The following is a 25,934-nucleotide window of genomic DNA, read 5'->3' as shown; positions in this document are numbered from 1 at the left end:
CACTCTGCTAACATCATTGGTGGAAACATTACGTTTATGTTTTCTGATGTCATAGTAACGTTTGCAAATTTTTCATTCCCACAATGCAATCATTAAATGTCGCTTGACTAGTCAACTTCATCTGTATGTACTGATTTAAACTTACGTTGGTAGTGGAAATGTGACGTTCATATTGCCCCATATATTTTACATAAATTACAGATGTAATTGAAATAATTTGGAAAAGATATTTAACCTGAACGCAAACCCTCATCAAACTGTTATACCCTGTGTGAAGATTCTTAATTTAGGTCACAGACACTGTCGTTTGTTTTGTGCCTTAGATTAGTGGTAGTTATCATTAGAAAGTATTTAATTTGGCATCTTAAAAAAGAAATAAAGTTCTCTCTATCCCAATGTGTTTTGTGATAAAGTATAGTTTTGCTCTGAACTATTATAACTCGGTCTACCGTCCTCATGCTTAAATTATGATAGTTTAGGGCAAAAGTATACTTTATTACAAAGCACACTGGGGTAGAGTGAACTTTATTTCCTAAATATGATACCTTATATGGATAGACGTACTGTTATGTATTCTGTTTGGAGATCATGAATATAGCATGTTGATGCCATGCTGTCACCTGTTCGTCATCACATGTCAGAGTGTGATGTCATAGTGTCACCTGTTAGTGGTGACATGTCACAATGTGATGTCATGGTATCTCCTGTTAGTCATGACATATCATAGTGTGATGTCATGATGTCATCTGTTAGTCATGACATGTCACAGTGTGATGTCATGGTGTCTCCTGTTAGTCGTGACATATCGTAGTGTGATATCGTGGTATCACCTGTTAGTTGAGACATATCATAGTGGGATGTCATAGTGTCACCTGTTAGTCGTGACATGTCACAATGTGATGTCATAGTGTCACCTGTTAGTCATGACATATCACAGTGTAATGTCATGATGTGACCCATTAGTGGTGACATGTCACAGTGTGATGCCAGGGTGGCATCTGTTAGATGTAGCATGTCATAGTGTTGACATCATGGTGTCACCTGTTAGTCATGACATGTCACATTGTGATGTCATGGTGTCTCCTGTTAGTTGTAACATATCGTAGTGTGATGTCAATGTATCGCCTGTTAGTTGCGACATATCATAGTGTGATGTCATAGTGTCACCTGTTAGTCGTGACATGTCACAATGTGATGTCATAGTGTCACCTGTTAGTCATGACATATCACAGTGTAATGTCATGGTGTCACCCATTAGTGGTGACATGTCACAGTGTGATGCCAGGGTGGCATCTGTTTGATGTAGCATGTCATAGTGTTGACATCATGGTGTCATCTGTTAGTCATGACATGTCACAGTGTGATGTCATGGTATCACATGTTAGTCGTGAGATGTTGCAGTGTAACGTCATGGTGTCACGACCATCTGTAGAAGTGGTTTACTTCGTTCCCTACCTTTCCACATGTTTCAGTCAGGGGCATTGTGACCAAGTTATAGACATAATCTATTGCCTGTTTTTTAGCTCTACAACAACCCGGCTAGAGCCTTGTGCGTGTTGCTAGGTTTTGGTAAACTAGCATTCAGTCGTGAAAATAACTTTATCTTCTATATAACTCAGCTACCGCCTTGTAGAAAGTTCATTCAATCGGAGCTCATACATTGCTTAATTCCAAATCGTTGAGGCAATCTTGACACAACTCAGACATGTTGCCTGTGTGATTTGGCTTGACAGCACCATGCCTTGGTGACATGGGTTGAAAGCAGACTGAAACATATATTATTCAGCGCAGTATAGAAAAAAACTCCCTCACTCACTCTGTACAGTAACGTATGTGACGCACCTGCTGTGCCACGTATGTAGTTATCAAGGACAGGCAGTGAAGGTTCAGCTGAGACCCAACTGTGACTCTCCCGATGACCCTACAGGTGTTAAGAAATGTGTCGCTGGGTACACTGCGCTGTTATCAGGAAAGTGGGACAAAACTTCAAGTAGTGTCAACTGATTTTGACCCACGTAATCTGGTCGATCAGGGCCAAGTTTTATTCCAGTCACTTAGACCTGACCAATTTAGTGTGATTGCACCTGGTGTAGCAGGTAGATATGGTGAACTGGTTTCACTATTACAAAACCAGCTCTAGTCGGGACCTCACTAACTGTCCTGAATATACAGGGATCTGAGTTAGACTGAGGTCTGTATTAGACTTGGGTCTGTATTGGATATAGGTCTGTGAGACTGTGTGAGACAGTGATCGTGTTAGACAGGGGCCTGTGTTAGACATTGAAGATTGCTGAGTGTGGCATAAAACTCACTCACTCACTCACTCACTCACTCACTCACTCACTCACTCACTGGTTAAGCCGTCTGCTCCGCTCCTCACATGGATATAATGTGTGAAGTCCATTTCTGGTTGGTGTGTGTGTGTGTGCGTGTGTGCGTGCGTGCGTGCGCGCACGCGTGCGTGTGTGTGAGAGACATCCTGATGTGTATGACATCCACGTGCATGTGTGCGTGCGAGCGTGCGTGCTTGTGTGCGTGCATGTGACATCCATGCCCTACATCACACAAGGGTCTCTCACCATGAGGCTGGATCACACTGCTGGAACTGAAATACCTAGCAGTGTTACAGCAAGCCCACTCCAGCAAGTCATACCAAACTTTCTACAGCAACAGATATAGGTGATCTTCAGTGCCTTCTTACTCCCCAGGTGTGTAACATGACTTATTGCCCTAGTCTGACCGACTGGCAGATGTGTGTCAGACAACTTACCAAGGCATTACCATGCTGGACATAGATATTCAGGGCAAGGTACTGATGGCATGCAGTGGGGGAAAGAGGCTCTCCACAGGGGGGTGCAGCTAACAGCAAGATCTTTAAGTGGCTCATGAGGAGTTTCACAACCCCCTGTTGTTGCACATGTTGACTTGTAATAGAACTGGAAAAAGAAGGTTTTGGAGAAGAAATAAGATATAAATAATTACACATACCACCAATCTCTTCAAACCAATGTATTTGAAATGATAGCAATACTGGACTCGCTTGTTTACACAGAATGAATAACTTTATGAATAACACTGTATTTCTGGGTTACTTTTTGCTACTTCTTGAGGTGAATGTGAATATGATTATGAGCAAAATATGTTGTTTGTACAGGAAACCATAGTATTACAGACTGAGATGTACAGCGATCAAGGAGATTATGTTATGTGTTTTGATTGAGATGTACAGAGATGTATACTGTAATGTACACTGTGATGTACTGTGTGGTGTACTCTGTGATGTACTCTGTGATTCTTCTGTGTGATGTACACTGTGATGTACTGTGTGATGTACTGTGTGATGTACTGTGTGATGTACCCTGTGATGTACTCTGTGATGTACACTGTGATGTACTCTGTGATTCTACTCTGTGATGTACCCTGTGATGTACACTGTAATGTACCCTGTGGTGTAGCTGAAACTATGCTGGCAGTCATGCTTCACTTTCATGCTTCACTGGCATGCTTCACCCTCATGCTTCACTCCCATGCTTCACTCCCATGCTTTACCCTCATGCTTCACACCCATGCTTCTTGCCCATGCTTTACGCTCATGCTTTCACTGCCATGCATCACCCTCATCAATCACTGTCATGCCTGACTCCCATGCTTCACTCTCATGCTTCACACCCATGCTATGGTGCCTATTGGTGTTACTGGAAAGGAATCACAGTGGTCAACAGTAGATCATGTGTGGAGCCTCACCGAACAGGTCTGTATTTATAGGAGCAAGCACCTGCTTCTTTGAGGGGAAGATATTGGAGTAGAGGTCAGTCTAGTCCCAGGAAATATATAGTTATAGCCGGTGATACCAAACTGTCATGGTAACAAATTGCTCACCTGTATGAACATTTACCTGTAGGAAGTAGCAGTATGTATAGTGACCAGAGAATTGGTCTCATTCTGATTATAAGTCTGTTTATGCCTTGAATCAATCTCAGTCTACTGGTGTACAAACAGCTAATACAGACAACTACCTCACATCAGATGTCTGTAGTAATTATACTTGCTTCTGATTGTAATGAACTGGTTCATTGTCTTATTCTTCAGTTTGGGGGCATGTTAACATGGCAATACTGAGTTTATGCAGCTGTTTTGAAGGACACTGCTGTATCTAGTTGAAGTTTATCTTTGAAGCCAGCAAGATGTTCAAATTGAAATTGGGATATGTACGGTCGATTGACTTTGCACAATTGTCTCTCTAGACTGATCTCAGTTCTGACTTCAAGTCACACTGTTGCTGATGATAATTGTATGTCCATCACCACCATCACTCTGTGGTCTGTGTTTTGTCTTCCTGGACTCAATGAACGGCCATGTTGACACAGTGTAACAAGGAGAGAAGATAGCCAAAATGCTGAAATGTCCATGGCAGACAGAAGTAGGACATGATTTGCAAACAGGTAGATCCAGCGTGGAACTGGATAGAAGTAGTAGGACATGGTTGACTGACAGATAGGTAGATCCAGCATGGAACTGACAGATAGAAGTAGGACATGGTTGACACACAGACAGGTAGATCCAACATGGAACTGACAGATAGAAGTAGGACATGGTTGACTGACAGATAGGTAGATACAGCATGGAACTGGACAGATAGAAGTAGGACATGGTTGACTGACAGATAGGTATGTCCAGCGTGGAACTGGACAGATAGAAGTAGGACGTGGTTGACTGACAGATAGGTATGTCCAGCGTGGAACTGGACAGGTAGAAGTAGGATGTGGTTGACAGGCAGACAGGTAGATCCAGCATGGAACTTGTAGTGCACTCACCAGACTGAAGTTGGACCATATTAGTAGAAGCAGGAGTCAATAATGACAGTTTATGTTGTGTTTGACCAACTGTCCAACAGAATTGACATTATATACAGATAGATAGATAGATAGATAGATAGATAGATAGGATATTTATATAGCGCACATATCCACGCACTAGTGCATGCTCAAGGCGCTGGTATTATATATATATAATGTGCAATCTGTACAAATACTACATTTCTTTAGTGACTGTTTGAGTTGTAATATCATACACACGTACAGCTGCCATGGCTGAATATCCCTGTCAGATTTTGAGTAGTATGTTTTTGTTGGGTTGAATGATATTCCTTAACCCACTGATATGTTGTACAGAATGATATTCCATGACCCATTGCCATGTTGGACTGAATGATATTCTATACCCATTGCCATTTTGGGTTGAAAGTTTGATATGTACACAAAACAAGCCCAATTGGAGTATTTTGTAAACTCTGTGCCCAGCAGAATATTGTTGCATGCATTTAACATCAGAACATTTCCCGTAATTCCTAGAAGCATATATATTACTGATGGTGTTATCCATCAGTTTTGTACTACTTCAAAGATGTCACTCAAGGACATTATGTGTATGTAGGTATGACAAAGATATACGGTGACATATGTGGTAATGTTTAGTATAGACTGTACCACACCTTACAGATCTGTCTGTCTACTATTGTCTGTACCATGCAGCTCCTGGTCATACTCCTGCTCCATGTTTACTCAAATATCACTTCATTTCTACCCCGTACACATGCGGTCTTATAAGTGTTTGACTATGATTAAATGTATATTTCAAGGGGTAAAGAAAAACCATCTGAAGTTGGAGTAAGATTATTTGTTGAATTTTCTGACTTTTCAGGATTTTTTAGGCATAATATATTTTTGTTGAATGTGTATTACACAAACACGAAACATTGGCTGACAATCCTGATGTAAAAGTTTAACCACTGAGTCTTTCAGCAAACTTTTCCTGTCATACCATGAGTGAATGAAATAGGTATGACATTGTTATCAATATTACTCCAGTTATGGGATGTCTTGTTAGCCTAATGAGCTTCATGACCCGTGAAGGTCCCGGGGTAGAATATACCTTCAGCAACTCATGCTTGCCATAAAAGGCGACTATGCTTGTCGTAAGAGGCGACTAACGGGATCAGGTGGTCAGACTTGCTGACTTGGTTGACACATGTCATCGGTTCCCAACTGCGCAGATCGTTGCTTAAGCTGTTGATCACTGGATTGTGTGGTCCAGACTCGATTGTTTACAGACCTCTGCCATATGGCTGGAATATTGCTAAGTGCGGCGTGAAACTTCACTCACTCACTCACTCACTCACTCACTCACTCACTCACTCACTCACTTTCATGTTGGTGAAAGATGCACTCACTGGTCTTCCACATTGGGGAAACCCCCAAACTTGGGTATATATGTTTCTTACATGTCCAGTTTCACATCGAGGTGGTTTGGAATACCACAGTGACATGTTTCTGGTATGTAGGGGAAGGAACGTAACCACCTGTACATAGTTGTGGCCTAACATCCATCTTTAAATACAGCTTGAAACACAATATCCTCAATTATAACCTGTCAGGGCAGGCTACTTATAACATTCATATTGATATGTGATCAGTAAATCATGGAAAAATGTTTGTAAATGAGTACAGGCTATTTGTACAAATGCAAAGATTTCCACTGTTTTGGGTAGGAGTACTATTCATTTTGGAGAAGAAAGGCAAATGTTGTGCTCTGACTACCTCCATATAAGTATTTATATTGTGCTCTGACTACCTCCATGTAAGTATTTATATTGTGCTCTGACTACCTCCATGTAAGTATTTATATTGTGCCCTGACTACCTCCATGTAATTCAGAGCCCTGACTCATAAATTGATCCGATGTAAAGAACTGTATTTGAAACAACAGGGACATTAAGTGACAGATACCTACATGGTATGTGTTTAGAAACAACAGGGACATTAAGTGACAGATACCTACATGGTATGTGTTTAGAAACAACAGGGACAGTAAGTGACAGATACCTACATGGTATGTGTTTAGAAACAACAGGGACATTAAGTGACAGATACCTACATGGTATGTGTTTAGAAACAACAGGGACATTAAGTGACAGATACCTACATGGTATGTGTTTAGAAACAACAGGGACATTAAGTGACAGATACCTACATGGTATGTGTTTAGAAACAACTGGCATGCTGCTGACAAATATGTCAGTGTCGTTTGACAGTTGTTCAAAACAATTGTCAGATTTAGGTATCCATATCTGCTTATATTAACTAAAATATATGTACATTTAATGATGACTTGATGGTGTATAATATTGGTAATTTTCTTTGTAATATTCTCATGGTGTGACGGTTCACTGATATGCATGAATGCATCAATCCATGGTCCGCCAATACAGTGAACTGATACAAAGTATGACATTGTCATATATTCCAGTATGATATTTTAAACTGGCCATGATGCATCGATGTCTCACTTTGAATATTTCAGAATTGCAATATCTGTCAAGAAAGACTTACTTTTGTTTGATGACGAAAATATGTGCATGCTTATTTTCCCTTCATAAGTTTCTTGTGTCAAGAACTGTGTCAGGCATATCGCTCACATGTTATCAACGTTCACAAAGTCTGTGTGCAAACTTAATTATCTCATTTCCAAATGAACATCGAAAAACCCTGGCAGAATTTGACGAAACGCTTTGAATTGATTTTGTTTTGATCTTAGAATTCGTGATGTTAGCATCTCAGTATGTATTGTATTGCAACCCTTATATTGTACTGCAGTTTGGCAATATATCATTGTGACTAAACTTTCAGTATCATGATATATCATATTGTATGCCAATACATACACATATTGTATGCCAATACATACACATATTGTATGCCAATACATACACATATTGTATGCCAATACATGCACAATAATCTTCCTGTGATATAAGTCTGCATAGTTCTGTATTTGTGTCTTTCATGAAACTGTCAGGTGATCACAGTTTAAACCTTTGTCACTGTAATCCATCAAAGCAACATACATGTGATTTCTTGTTCTTGCTTGAGTACGTATGGTGATATGGGATGTGCATATTTTTTCCTAAATTGGTTAATTATCCCCGCAATGCAGGGAGGGTATTAAAATGCACCCCATCCGTCCATGCATCCATCAGTCCGTGCACATTTATCTTTTCTGGAGCAGAACTCTAAAACTGTTCAATATTTCTTCACCAATCTTGACACATAGATTGGTCTAGTGGTGTACTGCCTTTTGATAGTTTCGGAATAATTAATAAAATATTTTTGGCGTTTCCATGGGAACATGTTTGACTTCAACTGAAATTGGAGGTAATTTGGGGGATACTGATGACTGTGTCTTCTTGTTGTTAATGAATGTATTGTGTGTTTGTCTGTCACCTGGTAAAGGTATTGTTTTTCCCTGTCCAACAATTGCATGTCTATTAAACATGTCTTGTCAAATATGTCTTGATGTTGGGTCACAGACAGAATGGTGGCAGTGACATAGTGTGTTAGACAAAGCACACGGTTTACATGTCAACAAAAAAACACATCATGTGATATGTAACATAATCTGGGTCAGTGAGTCACAAGGCAGTGAACACAGACTGATAGGGTCACACAGCCCACCAAGCAAACCATTTATTTTTTTGAAAGTACCATTTCACTGAAAATTGTTGGGATTACAGGAAGAGTTATTTAGGTAAATTAACTGTTCCTGCATATTTATTGAAGCTTAAGTTGTTGAAGAATGCATTCATTCATTATTTTGTTGGAAACGGGGGTTGTTGTTAGAGGTAGCGTTTGATTGAACAGTTTAAAAGATTGTCAGTGATATCTTGCCCCCATGGCAAATAGATAACATTAGATGTAGAAGATTGATATCAAGGCTGTGATAACATGGCCTTCACAGGTGATTTTACCTGATGTTATCTAATGTAGACCATTGATAACATTTGTGTCACAGGTACCCATTAATAATAAACTTGGGAGACATTGTGGTCTCCCATTTTGTCACTGTTGTTTTAGAAAAGAAATGCCACCTGACATAATGTGTCATGACACCTGCACATTTTAATCATGGTGAAAAATGTAGTGTCCTAGAATTAAAATAAACATTTGCATTTTTAATGAAGGTATAACTATTAAAGAATGTTGTGTTGTGGCATTAGAATAAACACCTGCACATTTAATCAAGGTATATCATTGAAAAATGATAGTGCTGTAATTCTTGTCAGTGTTCCAAGAAGATGGTCTTGTTGGTGTTTGGGGTGTCTGCAGGGACTCAGAAAATACACTGTTCCCATAATCTTCCTGAATTCATAAAGAATGTGGATTAGATGGACAACATGGCAGTAGGCCACATACTGGCTGTGTGGGCTTGGTTGGGAATTGAAACCAGGGTCTAGAAAGTAGTCTCAAGCAATCATAGATATTTGATGATGATGATGATGATGATGGTGTGAAACTTTATGTGTTGCAGATTCTGACTGCGGGACTGGGGACAGTTCGGGTCAACAGTTCTCAGGTGAGTAGATATAGTGAGAGAATAAAGGAACACAGAAAAATTCAAGCATTCCTTTAATATTTTTCCAGTTTTCATCATCAGCTCTGAATAGCATTGTGCGAGGAAATCTGAGAATAGATAAAGGAACACTGTCATGAGTCTCTCCACAGTTATTTAGAATACCAAAGTTTTGGTTTCAGGCATGTAAATATATTCAGTATGCTGAAGTTTTGTTCTCAGGTGTATAAATATATTGTACTGACTTGTTATTGGGAATGTACCCTCAAAGACAGGGACAGATAACAGCTGATATAAATGTGCTGCAAGCAATCTGCAAAGGTAGGTGTATTTCCGCTGTTTTTTTTAAGAAATAGCCAGAAAGTTATTAAGTAAAGAGAAAGCTTGAGGAGATCTGCTAATTATAATATCAGGCAGGTGTCCACAAATAAGTGAGCAGGTGAGATGAATGCCGGAGATCAAAGGGACAGGTACGCTGGACAAGATAGTGATACACCACAGATTTGGACTATATCAGAAATCCATGAAGTTTGAACTTAGAGCATAGTCCTGTACTTAGCCTGCACTTTACACCAAGGTTGGGACCATGTATGTAGATAGAGACCAATGTTCACAGGTTCAACTAACATGACCATAAAGATCAGCCCCTCCATCCAGTTAGTTGTCTCTGATGGACAGAGGCTGTTTGCAATTACTGGATTCAGACACTGGAGTTGGTAATATTGTACTAGAGGATAACTCGATGAGCCTGGACAATTACTGCTACACTTAGGGATGTAGTTTGTGTGGAATATCATATGGCGTGTTCAAGGTAGGTGGTATTAACTGATAGTAATGATTTGTTGAGGAGTAGAAGCAGACGTCTTCATCTGCCAAGATGCTAAATACCTTTTGGAATACATGAGCACAAATGAGAAAATGTAGTCTACAAACTTTGCTTATTTTCAACTGCAAATTGGACTTAAGAATCGCAGGTATCTTTAAAGGATGAGCTGTAGAATCTGATGCAGGGCTGTCGTGAGTGCTCCTTCATCCTGTGTGTGGATAGAGAACCCTCAGTATAGCGCTTGATGTATCAGGACACATCCTGGTCTGTGTTTCAGTGTGTGTGCCACTTGGCCATACAGGGTTGATGTATTGCTACAAGAGGCATAAAATCTGCTCCTCTCTCTGACTGTAGCTTGTCAGATAGTTTCTGATTGCTAGAACTTGCCAACTAATGTTAAAAGTCTTTATCTGCTGAAAAGGTCATTTATTTCCTTGTGATGCTGGCATTGTTCATGGTGTTACCTCTTATGTGAAAATGGTGATGTAGAGGAAATTCATATCCTTACATACTTACACTCACTCACTCACTCACTCACTCACTCACTCACTCACTCACTCACTCACTCACTCACTCACTCACTCACTCACTCACTCACTCACTCACTCACTCACTCACTCACTCACTCACTCATGGATAGTATCATGTCTTCATGTTTGTTCATATTCCTGTGTAAAGCCTGATAGTCTATATGTTTCAGTCTGCCCAAATATGTTTATCTTCTTTTGATCAGTCTGTATTAACTTATACTCAGGTGGACTTATTCTGCAACACTTATTCGTTGTTAGGCAAAATGTCCTGAAAACATTTTTCAAATGATATTATGACGGAGAAATATGTTGTGTCAAATGCTGATAAAATTAAGGAAATGTCACGATAAAATTTGTCTCCAGCCAAGTTAAAAAGCTGAATGAGCAGTTTTTATACCAATTAAATGTTGATTTAGTATTTTCTTCCTGTGACAACACTTAGCATGTCCGGCTATCACTGTAGGCAACGGCATACATTCAGGCCGATCAGCGCTGATCAGACAAAGTCACTGAAAAGGTTGAAGATATTTCCTGACAATGTTTTGAACAAATGAATGGTGTATTCTGAAGCTGGAAGTTGTTTCAGTTACAAGTGAATTATGTGAATGAGTGAGTGATTGAGTTTAGTTTTATGCCACACTCAGAGATATTCCAGCTATATGGCAGCAATCTGTAAATAATTGAATCTGGACCAGACAATCCAGTGATCAACAGCTATATGGCAGCAATCTATACAGCATGAGCTTCGATCTTCAAAATTTGGATAAAATCTTCACGGGTCTGGGAGAATTTAGTGAAACATAATATAAGCTTGTCAACCTCAACTTTAACTCAAATGTGACTTACTGACTGTTTGAATGCAAACTTTAGAATCAGTGATTGTGAGGGTTGGAGTCACACCTGTACAAAGCCTACACAACAACATCATATACATATACTGATATCACAGAGAAAAATGGAACTTATAATTTCTTTTAATTAATATGTATAGGTAAACATCTTAAGTTTAGAGCTGCATTGAATACACTGTGTGGCGAATATGATACATATCACGAATATTGGGTAATGAATATGAATTGTTCATGAATTCATGAATATAATACATAGGTTCAGTGACTCATGCACAATATGGAGCCTCCATGTTTACTGTTAATTTGTTGTAGTAATAACCCGTAGTCTGACATGACTCTCAAATTTGGTATATAATAGACTAATAGTCCACAGTACCATGTGCAGCCATTGCAAACTAACATGACTGGCACTTCTGCAGTGCCAGGACATATTCCATTCTTGCAGATCTCACTTTGAAAAAGGACACAAGGGCTCAAGTTAAACATGCTTCATTAAAAAAATGTAAATATCCATTCATATTCAGTTCTGGTGACCTCAAATAACAAATTGAATTCATGAATGGCTACAGTTCGATTCACCGAATATGTGAGTGTATCGTAACGGTCTTACTTAAGATGGTGACCAACTTGTACCAACCTCCAAATAATTGGGTTCTTGTGATCCTGCATTCTACTGTGTACTGTTATAAGTAAACTACAGTCATACCAAATTCAAAGGGACCTCTAATTATATTTTGCTGTAACTATTGTTCGTTACAAGCACTTCAGGTGAAATTTGCAACAAGTGGCCAGGACTGAACATGCATATGATTGTGTAGTGTGTTCGATATCGACATAGTTTACAATATTAGTAACTGGATCATGCAGGTATGGCAGCTTCATAATGCCAGCAAGGGGGTGTGGCCTGTGATGATCAGTCAGATAGTGGTCCACGTGCTGGAAGATAATGTTTCCGATCAAGGTGTCACACAATCCCTACTTACAATACATATTGTCATGTACTTAATTCTGCTGGTGAAGTATGAGTGGGAAGCTAGTGTATGTTCAAGTGTTTTTGATGTAGATGTACCCTCACTTTGATATGTTGGTGGCAGATCAAAGAAAATTAATTTTGATTTTAAATGAGTTATATGAAACCAAATTCCGTAAATAAAGCCTATGGTTGTTACCACATTAATTTAATTGTGGAACTTTCATGAAACAGAATCAGTTGTAGGAATTTCAATTCACTTTTTGCATATGTATTTCAATTCACTTTTTGTACATGGATTTCAATTCCTTTTTGTATGTGCATTTCAGTTGGTTTTTGTATGTGCATTTCAATTCCAATGTTGTATGTGGATTTCAGTTCACATTTAGTCTTGCTGTTCTTTTAAATTCAGCAAAATGACATAGAATTTTTTATCAGTTTACATGCATGTTATTTAATGTTGTCTGTGTTGTGACATCAAAGTTAAAAGTCACATTAGAATAATGGTAAAATGTATTTTTCTGCATCTAACTTTACGAAATGCTGCTGTGTTAGATCAGGGTTGGTGACACTAGTGCCAGCTAGTGTATATTAGAAAATAGAATTGCTGTGCAGGTTGAGGCCTGTCCTGTGTGATGGGCGAGATACGGAAGCTGGCATTAACATACAATACTGCCTAGCTGACACACTATCTGAGGATGTTGATATTACTGATTATCACACAGGGGCCGATAATGAGCTGGGGGATCAAGGTCAGATATCACTTCAGCTGCAAATACTAGCCACTTTGTCCGAACACCTATTTATTTAAACTAGGTTCATGTACACCCTATCAGCTTATACTGAAAAAAAGTCCAAAATATTTATATTGTTGTCTTTCCTCCTGATATTTTATGTGAATAACTGAAGGGGCAAAGAAATGCCCAGAAACATTGTGTATACAATAAAGAAGAAGTTGACATCCATAATATTTAAATTTTTTCTTATACTTGGATTCAATTGAATGTGAGGTATGATGAAGCAACAGAAATATTTTTATTGTTTCACTGAAAGAAAATAAGCTTCAGGCTGAATGTAATGACTGTTCGTGACATAGGTGTAATCTAATCTAATCTTACAGATATGAGAGGTAATGATTATGCTGCACGTAGTGGGACAATCAGGTTGAAGGGAGAGTCTTTTAAGGGAGAAATACAAGAATTAGAATGACATGTCTGCACCTATAGTCACATACACATGACAAATGTTGGTGAAACTGGAAAGGAAAATATCAGTATCAGGAGACACGACCACCACACTCCACTGACTTGTGCCTGTATATATTCCTGAACCATACTATACCGCATTCCACCCACCACTTACTGTACTACTAACTCCTAGATTTTCAACGCGTTCACAATCTCCCTACTCCTTGGGACTCTCTTCCGCTGAAGTGGAGTTTTGTTTTTCTAAAACTGTGTAGTTTTTTTTAGGTGAAGTATTTGCCTGACACCTGTATGAGTTCCCTGATATGACAGAACCAGTGCTGGTGGGGCTTGAACTAAGTGACAACTTTCATATTTCTACTGGTCTTAGCAGCATACTCACTCACTCACTCACTCACTCACTCACTCACTCACTCACTCACTCACTCACTCACTCACTCACTCACTCACTCACTCAGTGTTGACAAGTCTCATGTGCCACATGTATGTGTTGATGAGTCACAGGTTTGGCCCCCCTGGCTGGGTCTGTTTGATGACTTTGTGAGAGACACAGTGTTTCCTGACATTCTACAGCCAACTGCTAGCTTCAGCTGATGCATGAATTATATGTAAGTTTCCTTAGGAAACCTTTGGAACTATCTGGCAGTGATATGTGTTCTCTGATTTCATTGGCTGCTTTACTATGTTCTCTGATTTCATTGGCTGCTTTATTGTGTACTCTGATTTCATTGGCTTACTCACAGGATGTCACCAGTGCAGATGAGAGGTTTCTAACAATCAAATGGTTCTTTGAATAATGTTACATGTTGGGTTTGATAACATAAAACAGAAAGAGTTTTGGTACCATCAAAAATACTTTGACTTCAATGGGAAATGAGTGATGCTTTTTTTCCCAAATGTGCTGCATGAATCAGTAAGGGGATTTCAAAAAGAGGTTCTCTTTACATGTTGTCCCTGGGAAATAGCTGTTTCTCCCTGACACATCCCTATGTCCCAGTACTCCTGGGGCTGCATACTCTGATGATGGCAAAGAGTGAAATGAGAGTCAGCCAGTTACCCAGATATGTGCACACTGGGTGTCATTGAGCCTTGTGCATCATAGTGTCAGGTATTGTCACCCCAACTAGACATATTTACGGGCTTGCATCATAAAGCTGCAATATCGCATCTCATTTCCTGGGATTCATTTTTCTGCACACACCATCAACCACTGGTTCGGTGGATCCCAATTCAAACTTTAACAATTCCACATCTTAAGATAAACTCGCACTCACCCACTGTTAGAAAAAGCACAGTTATTTTCATCAAAGTGTAGTGGTAAGGTTAGATTAATTATTCCAAGGTGGGATTCATGGACAGTAGCAAGACATCCAGAATGTAGCTAGATGATCTTAACAGTGTGTGCTGCTGCATTAATTTGTTCAGATGTTGTGAGTCTGCATCAAGTCATGCTGTAGATCTCCCCTTCTACGTCACACACCTCCCCAGCTACATCTCATCAGATGGTCCATCATACACACTTCTTTAAGTATGTCATGGCCATTGAGTGTCGGCACGGAAAACATTCTTTTCCACAACATATAGAGGCAGGACCACCTCACAAGGCCTTTTTAATGCTCTGTAGAGAGCCATGCTCAGACTTTGGAGGGAGCCATGTTCAGAACCTGTAGCATTGCCATGTTCAGAACCTGTGGGGAACTATGGTCAGAGCATGTGGAAAGCCATGCCCAGACCCTGTCACAAGCCAGGTTCTGACCTTGTGGAGAGCCATACTCAGACCCTGTGGGGAGTCATACTCAGACCCTGTAGGGAGCCATGGTCAGACTTAATGAGTGAGTTTAGATTTACACCCTGCTTAGCAGTATTCCAGCTATATGGCAGTGGTCTGTAAATAAGCGAGTCTGGACCAAACGCTCTAGTGGTCAAGAGCATGAGCATCTATCTACACAATTGGGATACGATGACATGGTTATGCTGTCATTTACCATTGTTGTGATACTGCAGAGTGCGGTACCTAAGTGACGTTCTTCAGTCACACACGTTGTCCTTCTGTTCGTAAGTGACTACAGATTTACTTCAGCCTCAAGTTCTACATGTATGTATGTGTGTGTGACATTCAGGACAAGTTATCCAGCTGATATCAAAACTTATCTTCCCTGATACTCTTCGATAGGATTTGTATATGGGAATGACTAAAGGGACTGTCTCAGGATAAGATCTTCTAATTATTTGAGATAAGATTACAATCAAATGAGTTGCCAAAACACATGTTGTGACTGAGTTTCATATTGTGGTTGTTCCTTTCTGTCAAACACTTGGGCTAAAACTTGTCATAATATGACTGCTGAAAATTTTCTTATTTTACATGTTAGTCTTTTTTTTTGAACAAATACAGCTATTTTATATGAAAAATTAATCAACTGAATTTAGAAAATTAGACAGTTGTTTAAATATATTTAGGAAGTTTTTGCAGTTCCACATATTTGAAGCAAGATGCAACCATCCAAATGCCTCACTAATTTGTCTGGTGGAGTTTTGAAATGTCCCCTAATGTAGACTACAATGCAGGTAGCTGTAGATAAGTTGCCACATCATACAGGGGGGTGTCAACAGTTATGTAGTCAGTACTTTTATCCACATTAATATCACCAAATTCCACCTCCCAACTGACTGCCAAGGCAGGAGTTCCAACATGGCGTTTCTGACCAAATTCCAGTATCCTGCCCGCTTCCAGCTTCAGTCTACTGATGGCGAAATCATCTATGAAGAACTCGGTAAGATACGAGTTGTACTTTGTCATGCCAAAGGTCTGATGATGAACATTGTACATCGGTCAGTCAGTAATCATGGTTCTTGTGGCATGTGAGCATGAATTTAAACTTTGCTTTAATGATATGTTGTGTACGAGATAATGGCGGAAGGTGGCATCATTTGGGCCATACTCAATAAACATTTAGAGATCTTTTGACAAGATAATCAGGTCAAAGACGTGCCTCATTACCATTTTCATTTTCTTTTTTCTGTCTCACAATAGAAATTAGGAATAAATTGTAACTCATCTAGTCATTATGCATTTTGAAATCACTTACATATTTTGAGATATATATGCAGATACAATTTTGTTTTAAGTCAGTATTTAAATGATATGATAAAAAATCACTTCTTTTTCTCCAAACCTTTCCAAGTAGTTGTTGAAGGTGTTTATTTTTCATATTATTTTGGTATGAGAAATTTGAGCTAGTTCCAGTTGTTTAGGCTGTAATGATTCATTGATTATGGTTGTGTTGTGGTGATACAACTCACAGTGGACAAACGGTCAGTATTATTGCAGAAGCTCTTGTAATACGCGTTAAGGTTTTTTAATTACTACTGCTAATGATAATAATAGGTAAAATTGCTGAAATTGCTTTCAGAATAAAATATCAATTAAGAGATTCTAATGGCATGGTGTCAGTCATAGGTCTCTATGGGTCTCTATAGGCCACTCTCTCAGGCTTGCTCGCCCACTCAACTCACAGACCCACCCACAAACCCATCAACTAACCAACCCACCCCCCACCCACCTTCCCTCTGACTTTTTTACTCACTCACTCACTCACTGATTCACAAGCTGCTTCTAAGAATTAACAGAGAATCAACATGAGAGCTACATGAAGTGCTGTTATCAGTGGACACTGGTGTCCGTGGACTAACCTGTACATGACTACGTGCTCAGTGCTATCTACTGTTCCTATTGTTCTATAACACCCACTTGTATTGTCTGATTGTCACTGATCAGATTGTTTGTGATTGTTAGGACTAATGTGACTGGTTTCATCCAGTGAAAGGCTAAATATTGTCAAGGTGTTATGAGGTCTTCCTCACTCACTCACTCACTCACTCACTCACTCACTCACTCACTCACTCACTCACTCACTCACATGGGTATAAGCCCATGTTCTGGTGTCCCCAACCGTGATATTGCTAGAGTATTAATGATCCAATAATCCACTTAATTATCCAAAATAGTTGCATGTCATTGGAGATATTTAATTTCTAAAGCTTATTGTGGTATTGTGTACAAACAAGTAGTGGTATGAGAAACTAGCCCATCAGAGTTCAGCACATCACCTTCCCATGAACTAACCCTTTATTCTGTTGTCTACATATTGCACCATATCATCTTGTTCTCGCTGATCTCGGCTGAAAGTTTTACATTTAACGCAAGGGAGATAACTTTACAATGAGTTGATATTATGAACCTATTGGCTCCTGCTATATTTGCACTACTTGGGCTCCACTTACGTTCTGGTAAACATTTGCCCTTTTATCGTCTGGATCGGTATTATAGGGAAGCTTTCTGATAATCTGTGAATAAGTTGCTTGTTATCGTTTGACATATGACACCAAGTGCGACAATGCCTGTGACATTACAGCGCATCTCCCACAAGTTGTCGGGACTGTTTGCTTGTTTAACACTTGGGACTGATAGCTGCATCTTTAACATGATAAAAGGAAACAAGGCTTAACCCCAAACAATACCCCCTTGAGAACAGTTAGAAAGCTACCATGCATTATACAGAGTCAGGGCTGTTATCTTAAACCACAGAAATCTGGCCTGGATGAGAATAGACATGTTGATAAAAGTCTTATCACATGTTCATTCAAAGATTTCTGTGCTCTTGTAAACTATTTGTGAACACATTTGTGGGGTTCTGTTTAAAATTTCTCTAGCCCCAAACATGAATAATACTACATAAATGTATACTGTTAAGTCACTATCATCCTCATCATTGGACTTGAGTCTACTTGAAAGGTAGGTGTTGGAATGTGTTCAGCTGGTGCTGCGGGTGGCAGTTGTGGGATGGGTACTGGGTGGAACAAACACGTGTGATCAATCAGAGTTGTGGGAGACACAAGATGCTGTATACTGTGCTGCAACAATGTGGCATTCATGATATAGGTCCATGGCAACTGTATGGTAGGTGTGGGTGATGGCACTTTATCATCAGTGTGGCATTCACGATGTAAGTCCATGGCAACTGTATGGTAGGTGTGGGTGACGGCACTTTATCATCTGTGTGGCATTCACGATGAAGGTCTGTGGCAACTGTATGGTAGGCGTCGGTGATGGCACTTTATCATCAGTGTGGCATTCACGATGAAGGTCCATGGCAACTGTATGGTAGGTGTCGGTGATGGCACTTTATCATCAGTGTGATGTTCACGATGTAGGTCCACGGTAACTGTATGGTAGGTGTTGGTGACGGCACTTTATCATCTGTCTGATGTTCATGATGTAGGTCCATTGCAACTGTATGGTAGGTGTTGAAGTGTCAAATGTCAAGTTTTCTTACCACTATTCACAGAAAACTAACTATTTCATCAGTTGCTAACGGAGCAAACTGGTTGTTGGAGGCAGATGGCAGGAGTGAATGGTAAAGTATGCTGACAGAGTTTATTGGGTGTCATCGCCCTACATGGGACAGATCTCATTAGCTCAGTCACTGGCTAGTGTGGCCCATAGTTTTTTTTACAAGCAACTGTCATGAAAGGGAACTTGAGTGTAACATAAAACATGTAACTGATCATACCCTGAGAAATATGAGTGAGAGATGAACAGAATTTTACAGTTTGGTTCCAGTGTGTCCCCATGTCACTGAACGTCATGGGGAATCAGATAACTAAGTGACCTGATAATCACCTTGCAGAATTACATCCCAGAGCTGCCTGAGGATCTGCTGATACTTGGTCTTCCATGTTGTTTTGTCAACGTGTTTGTTTTGTTTGTTTTTGTTTTGTCGACAGCCAGTTACCAATCCATATATGTGTTTGTTTTGTTGACAGCCATATACTAGTGTCTATATGTGTTCAATTTATTGACAGACTCTCAAGACCTCAATGCTCAGTCCCTTGGTGCAGTCCCATCCCTGGTATCTCCGAACTCAGCAGGTGCCATCAGCCAGTTCTGTGCCATCTGTGGAGACAGGGCAACAGGAAAACACTATGGTGCTGCTAGCTGTGATGGCTGCAAGGGCTTCTTCCGTCGCAGCGTCCGTAAGAACCACGTCTACAGCTGCAGATTTAGTCGCAACTGCATCGTGGACAAGGACAAACGCAACCAGTGTCGGTACTGTCGACTCAAGAAGTGCTTCAGAGCTGGGATGAAGAAGGAAGGTAGGTCTGTGCTATGTCTGACTCGTGTAGGTGGTATGATTACATTCGTATCTACACACTCTACCACAGTGTCATGGTGATTGTAGAAGGAGAGTCTTTCATCAGTTGAAGTGTATCTAAAATATGCAATACACAGACCATAGAAGTGAAGAACACTAATCAGATCTTGTTCCTACATGCACCAGCTCAGTTGTTCTCATCAAAAGTTGGTCAACTGTCTCTCCTCAAGTACTTGGTTTTGATGCTGCTGACTTTGTCACATTATCACATGAAGATGAATAGTAAGTCGTTTGAAGATGCTGACCTGAAGGCTACGTATCACATGCTTAGTTGACAGTACTCACTTCTGAGAAACCAGTAAAGGTCTGGGTTAGAATATTGGCCTTCAGTAACCCATGTATGTAACATGAGGCGACTAACAGGATTGGGTGTTCAGACTCGATGACGTGGTTGACACATGTCATCAGTTCCCATTTGCACAGTTTGATCTTCATGCTGTTGATCACTTGATTGTCCAGTCCAGATTCGGTTATTTACAGACCACCATCATTCAGCTGGAATATTGCAGAGTGCGACATAAAACTAAACTCACTCACTCAGTGCCAAGACTGCTTGTCAGTGTTGTGATCTAGAGGCTGATGTGAAGGCGCTGATGTGAAGGTGCTACATGTCAACTTAATTTGCTACCAGTTTAGGTTTTTCACAGCTTGAAAGTGAAAAGCAAAGCCAATGTTGTGACAATGTTTGATATCTCTATTACAGCTGTACAGAATGAACGAGACCGAATCAGCGTCCGGCGGACAAGTTTCGACGATATCGCCAACTCTGGAGCACTCTCAGTCAGCACGTTGCTCAATGCAGAGATCCTATCCCGACAGGTAGGAAATACTGTAGATATGTTGTGGATATAGGACAGTAGATACTACTGAAAAGTACAAGATTGTGCTGACGATAGGTAATGGCAAGCAAACTCTTTTACCACTAAGCTACCTTTTCGGTTTGGATAAATGAACCAAACAGGCAGCTTTTAGAATGACTCCATTGTGAACTTTGTAAGTGAAAGTGGTTGTCATGTTATTTCAGATTGCCTCCCCTATTAATGGAGATCTGTCAACAAAGAAGCTGGCGAACGTGAGCGATGTGTGCGAGTCAATGAAACAGCAGCTGCTGATCCTGGTGGAGTGGGCCAAATACATCCCGTGCTTCTGTGAGCTACCGCTGGACGATCAGGTGTGCACCACAAGGGGAAACTGTCGGACACATTTCTTTGAGAAAGCGGGGAAGCACACTACTGAGAAAAGAGGGGATGCACACTTCACAATTTCACCCAAGTTCCAATGGTCATTTAACAGAATTTCAGAACAAAAGGAGGAGGGATGTGTACCCTTGCATTCCCCCTCTGGATAGACCTATTGGTAACATGATGTCGGTGTTTAAGTATTTCCATCTTTGATTCTACTTCCAACTTGTCTGTTGCAGGTGGCGTTGTTACGTGCACATGCTGGAGAGCATTTAGTCCTGGGTGTGGCAAGAAGATCCATGAGTCTGAAAGATATTCTGTTGCTAGGCAACGACTCCATCATTCCGCGAAATACAACTGATATTGACATTGTACGAGTCACATGTCGAATTCTGGATGAGCTTGTCAAGCCATTGAAGGATGTCCAGATTGATGATTCAGAATTTGCTTGTCTCAAAGCTATTGTTTTCTTTGACCCAGGTAAACATGGAGGTCCATATTGGTTGCATTATCAAGATTACCATATGTTAAGATTACTCAATGCCATTTAGAATGTGGTCAGACGTAACAGGTGTTATATTTGAGATTACACATTGTTAGTAAAGTACACATTATAGTACTTTTGTTGAGTCCCATTCGGGATTCGAAAACACACCATCAGAGTCAGGCATCTGACTTGCTAGCACTCAACCATATTTTATATAGATACTGGTATTACTTGTAAACACCAAGGTCCTGAAACACATTGAAACATTGTTAAGATCAATTGTTCAGTCAGTATAATATGTGGCAGGGATATTGGTATTATTTATCTTATAAGCAAATGATTGATATGCTCATTTCATGTATTCTGTATTGTTGATGTATTTCTGTTTCTCTCCATCCTAAATATTTGATGTTTCCTCCCTCCTGTATGTTTGACCCCTACCCGTCTTCCAGCATGTTTGACACATCCCCTCCCTCCTGCATGTTTGACACATTCCCTCCCTCCTACATGTTTGACACATTCCCGCCCTCCTGCATGTTTGACACATCCCCGCCCTCCTGCATGTTTGACATATTCCTTCCTGCATGTTTGACACATCCCTCCCTCCTGCATGTTTGACACATTCTCTCCCTCCAGTATGTTTGACACACTGATGGAAGGGAATGTGTCAAACATGCAGGAAGGACAGTAGGTGCCAAACATGCAGGAAGGAGGAAATAGGCACTGTCAAACATGTCCACCACGTTTGACACCTACTGTCCTTCCTGAATGTTTGACACATCCCCTCCCCCTAGTATGTTTGACACATTCCCTCCCCACAGTATGGTTGACACAATCCTTCCCTCCTGCATGTTTAACACTCTGATGTGGGCAACAGTGCATGCTATCTGAAACAAGTGCTATTACTTCTTCTCCTGCCCATCAGATGCCAAGGGACTTACAGACCAGCAGAAGATTAAAGCTTTCCGCTACCAGGTGCAGGTCAACCTGGAGGACTACATCAACGACCGCCAGTATGACTCCAGAGGGCGCTTTGGGGAAATCCTGCTGCTTCTTCCAGCACTACAAAGCATAACATGGCAGATGATCGAACAGATCCAGTTTGCCAAACTCTTTGGGATGGCCAAGATAGACAACCTCCTGCAGGAGATGCTTCTGGGAGGTGAGTTGATAACTAGATCCTGTGAGATGTAAGACAGTGGAAGACATGCTGTTGGGAGGTGAGTTGATAACTAGATCCTGTGAGATGTAAGACAGTGGAAGACATGCTGTTGGGAGGTGAGTTGATAACTAGATCCTGTGAGATGTAAGACAGTGGAAGACATGCTGTTGGGAGGTGAGTTGATAACTAGATCCTGTGAGATGTAAGACAGTGGAAGACATGCTGTTGGGAGGTGAGTTGATAACTAGATCCTGTGAGATGTAAGACAGTGGAAGACATGCTGTTGGGAGGTGAGTTGATAACTAGACCCTGTGAGATGTAAGACAGTGGAGGACATGCTGTTGGGAGGTGAGATGATAACTAGACCCTGTGAGATGTAAGACAGTGGAGGACATGATTGTGGGAGGTGAGTTGATCACTAGATCCTGATGGATGTAAGTCGATGGAAGATTGTTGGAATTTGGAAGACATATCGGGACTAATGGGATAAGGTAATGTGATGTGGTGAAACCCTGAGAGGGAAGTAGGGGTACATTGTGATATATAGATGTGTGTATTCCACCATGTTCTTTTATTGCTGCAGGTGCCAACACGGGGGATTCCTCCTCCTCATCTGCTCAAGCTGCTGAGTCCAGCATCTCACCTCCATTGATCGAACCCACTGTCTACCCAGATGCCCTCAGCACTGTGGCGCCACCTGGTGGTGAACAGATAAACCTGGCACATACCCTGGAACCAGACCACCTGACAGCCTCGCACCCAGGAAGCACAAGTCCCATGGCCCCTGGTTTGGAGCATCACTACATGACTGGGGGGTCAGACCAGGCCCCCTCCCCACAGAGGGGTCTTGGGATGACAGAACCTCTCCCCCTTACTGTCAACCACACAATGGAACACATTCCTAATGGCCACGGGCCTGACACGCCCGTTCCATCACCCCCGATAGCTAACATGCAGGATTCATACAAACTGTCAAGCAGTGTTGCTGCCCATTTCAAACAGGAAGTGTCTTGAAGGGATGTCTGCTCCTGAAAATGCTTCTGAAGCAAGACTTTGAGTAACCTCTTCCCTTCAAGAGAAATAAACATTCTACTGACTTGTATGTAATTCACATGTACGTATGTACACGGTGAGAAATGAGTATTCAGTGTGGACCCATATGAAAGATGAAATCTATTTTTACAATGGACATGTGACTGGACGTACATATAGGTCTGAAAGCATTGAATGTGTTGAGGTTCATGGACAGTACAAGTGTGATGCAGTCTAATAACAAAGATGGGTTGAGTTTCAGGAATAGTTTCCCTGGAAGATCTCAGAACACCAGTGTGTTGATTACAAGGCATAATTGTACTCCCTTTTAGCTTGGTATATTGCACATGTAACTAGCCATTTTTGACTAGTAACTCATCAACAGTGCCATCCCCAAGTTACTAGACGTTTGGACTAGTAACCTTTCTACAATGCAATCCCATAAATCACAAGTCATTACCCTATGATGCACCACCAATTGAAGCATTGAATTTGTGAAAACACTCAATGCTAAATGTACTGGCAGCATCAATATTTGAAATAAATATTGTAATTGTATGATTCATGATATGAAGTAGATGTGTATGTAGAGACTGGATGGGATGGTGAGTCCAGGTATTGCCAGGTGCACCTGGCAGGCAGCTGTTTCCAACATGGTAGTGTGATACTTGCTGTAGTAATACGCTTCACTTCATACAGTGTATTACGGCAGTTTACTTGTGTATAAATCACCTTCTGTAGTGCAGTGTTTAATGGTGGGGTTACTTCAGCTTGTATATTGGCCTGCTCAGCCTGTACAAATAAATAATTGCATTTTGCTTGTATTAAAGCATCAAAGTATGTTATGAATATATATTTTATGCACCTATTTTTCTAGTGTGACCTTGACATTGGGCCAGTGCACCACATTCAGTGTGTGCTGTATGGTGCGGTCAACCCAAGCTGTGTCTCCTGTGTTTATGCAACCCCCGACGACTGTGCCTTTCACGTCTGCTGGATACTATATGCCGTCTATATGTTTCACATATTAGACCAATACTGTTTAAGTAATTGACAGTTGTCAAGTAGCCTACAAAATAACCTTCTCAGTTGTTGAACTGATATTGGTAGAAATGAACCGTGCAAGTAATTATCAGTTTCTTGAATCCGAGTCAGTTATTCTACTACAGTATGATGGGGGATAACTCTCTTTGATTCAGCTGCATTTCCCCACTTAAATACAGTGTGTGAAGTCTGATTGCTGTCCCACCCCTCCTGTAAGATTGCTGAGGGAGGTGTATGTAGAGCCTCTCTCACTTTTCATGGTGGGTAGTTGTCGTAGTCTTTCACCAGCTGCAGTCTCTAGCCAGCAGTGTGAAGAGCAGCGTGAAGATGGGTGCCAACATGGTCCAAGTTTTGATGTCAGCTGTCGAATCAGCCATTATTATCAGAGGCTCTATAGGTGTTATAATTTCATTAAACAATATGTTATTAACAGACGATATAAATATATACATATATTATATCTGGACATTGGTTGTCAGTGCCTCTCTAAACAATATAATGACCAGTGTCCAGAGCTGTAGTGTACGCCATATATCAGTTGTATGCAACAATATATCCTGCAGTAGGCCTCTGTACATGATATATCCCATCACGGTCCCCTGCAATGCTATGTCTTGTGATGACACAGTCACTGCTGTGCAGTTGTACACTGAGGGCAGTGATGTTGGAATGTAAATGCCAGTGGCAGCCAGTTGTACATAAACAGCTACCCACATGCTGTATAGAGGAGAGCCTTGCGTAACTGCGATGGCATATTAACTGTTGAAGAAGAATATATCGTAGATCTCAGTATGATTGACAAATCTGTTGTTTTCCATTTTGCTGTTGCCTATTTTATGCTGTACAGAGTATGTATTGTTTTAGTTTGTTAAAGTGTGGGTGTGATCAGACTTGCTTATGTTGGCAAATGGAGCTTATAAAGGATCGTTGTGCTACATGTTGTGTATTCTGACTGGGTGTTTCAAGTACTTCATTCAGCGGGTTTTACAAGTGAAAATGTATATCTGACAAAACAAAGAGAAAGTA

The 25,934-nt window shown here is 40.6% G+C and overlaps 1 protein-coding gene across 6 annotated transcripts in view; it reads left to right on the top strand.

Moving 5' to 3' along the window:
• LOC137257639 (hepatocyte nuclear factor 4-gamma-like) overlaps positions 1-24,713 on the top strand; it is a 62,991-nt gene extending 38,278 nt beyond the window's left edge. For 4 of the 6 annotated variants that reach the window (XM_067794970.1, XM_067794972.1, XM_067794974.1 and 1 more), the window contains exons 2-8: positions 9,364-9,408; positions 19,653-19,943; positions 20,706-20,821; positions 21,027-21,173; positions 21,423-21,663; positions 22,596-22,832; positions 23,416-24,713. In XM_067794970.1, the coding sequence (XP_067651071.1) occupies positions 9,364-9,408; positions 19,653-19,943; positions 20,706-20,821; positions 21,027-21,173; positions 21,423-21,663; positions 22,596-22,832; positions 23,416-23,846 (1,508 nt within the window). In that variant the 3' untranslated portion in view covers positions 23,847-24,713. Of the gene's footprint in view, positions 1-9,363; positions 9,409-16,336; positions 16,562-18,627; positions 18,748-19,652; positions 19,944-20,705; positions 20,822-21,026; positions 21,174-21,422; positions 21,664-22,595; positions 22,833-23,415 lie in introns of those variants that run through there. The other 2 variants (XM_067794969.1, XM_067794973.1) reach the window with 2 other exon arrangements.
• The last annotated feature ends 1,221 nt before the right edge of the window (positions 24,714-25,934 follow it).

Source organism: Haliotis asinina, chromosome 12 (assembly GCF_037392515.1).
Source record: "Haliotis asinina isolate JCU_RB_2024 chromosome 12, JCU_Hal_asi_v2, whole genome shotgun sequence".
In the NCBI taxonomy this organism is placed as follows: Eukaryota; Metazoa; Mollusca; class Gastropoda; order Lepetellida; family Haliotidae; genus Haliotis; species Haliotis asinina.
This window is presented reverse-complemented; position numbering and strand designations above follow the sequence as displayed.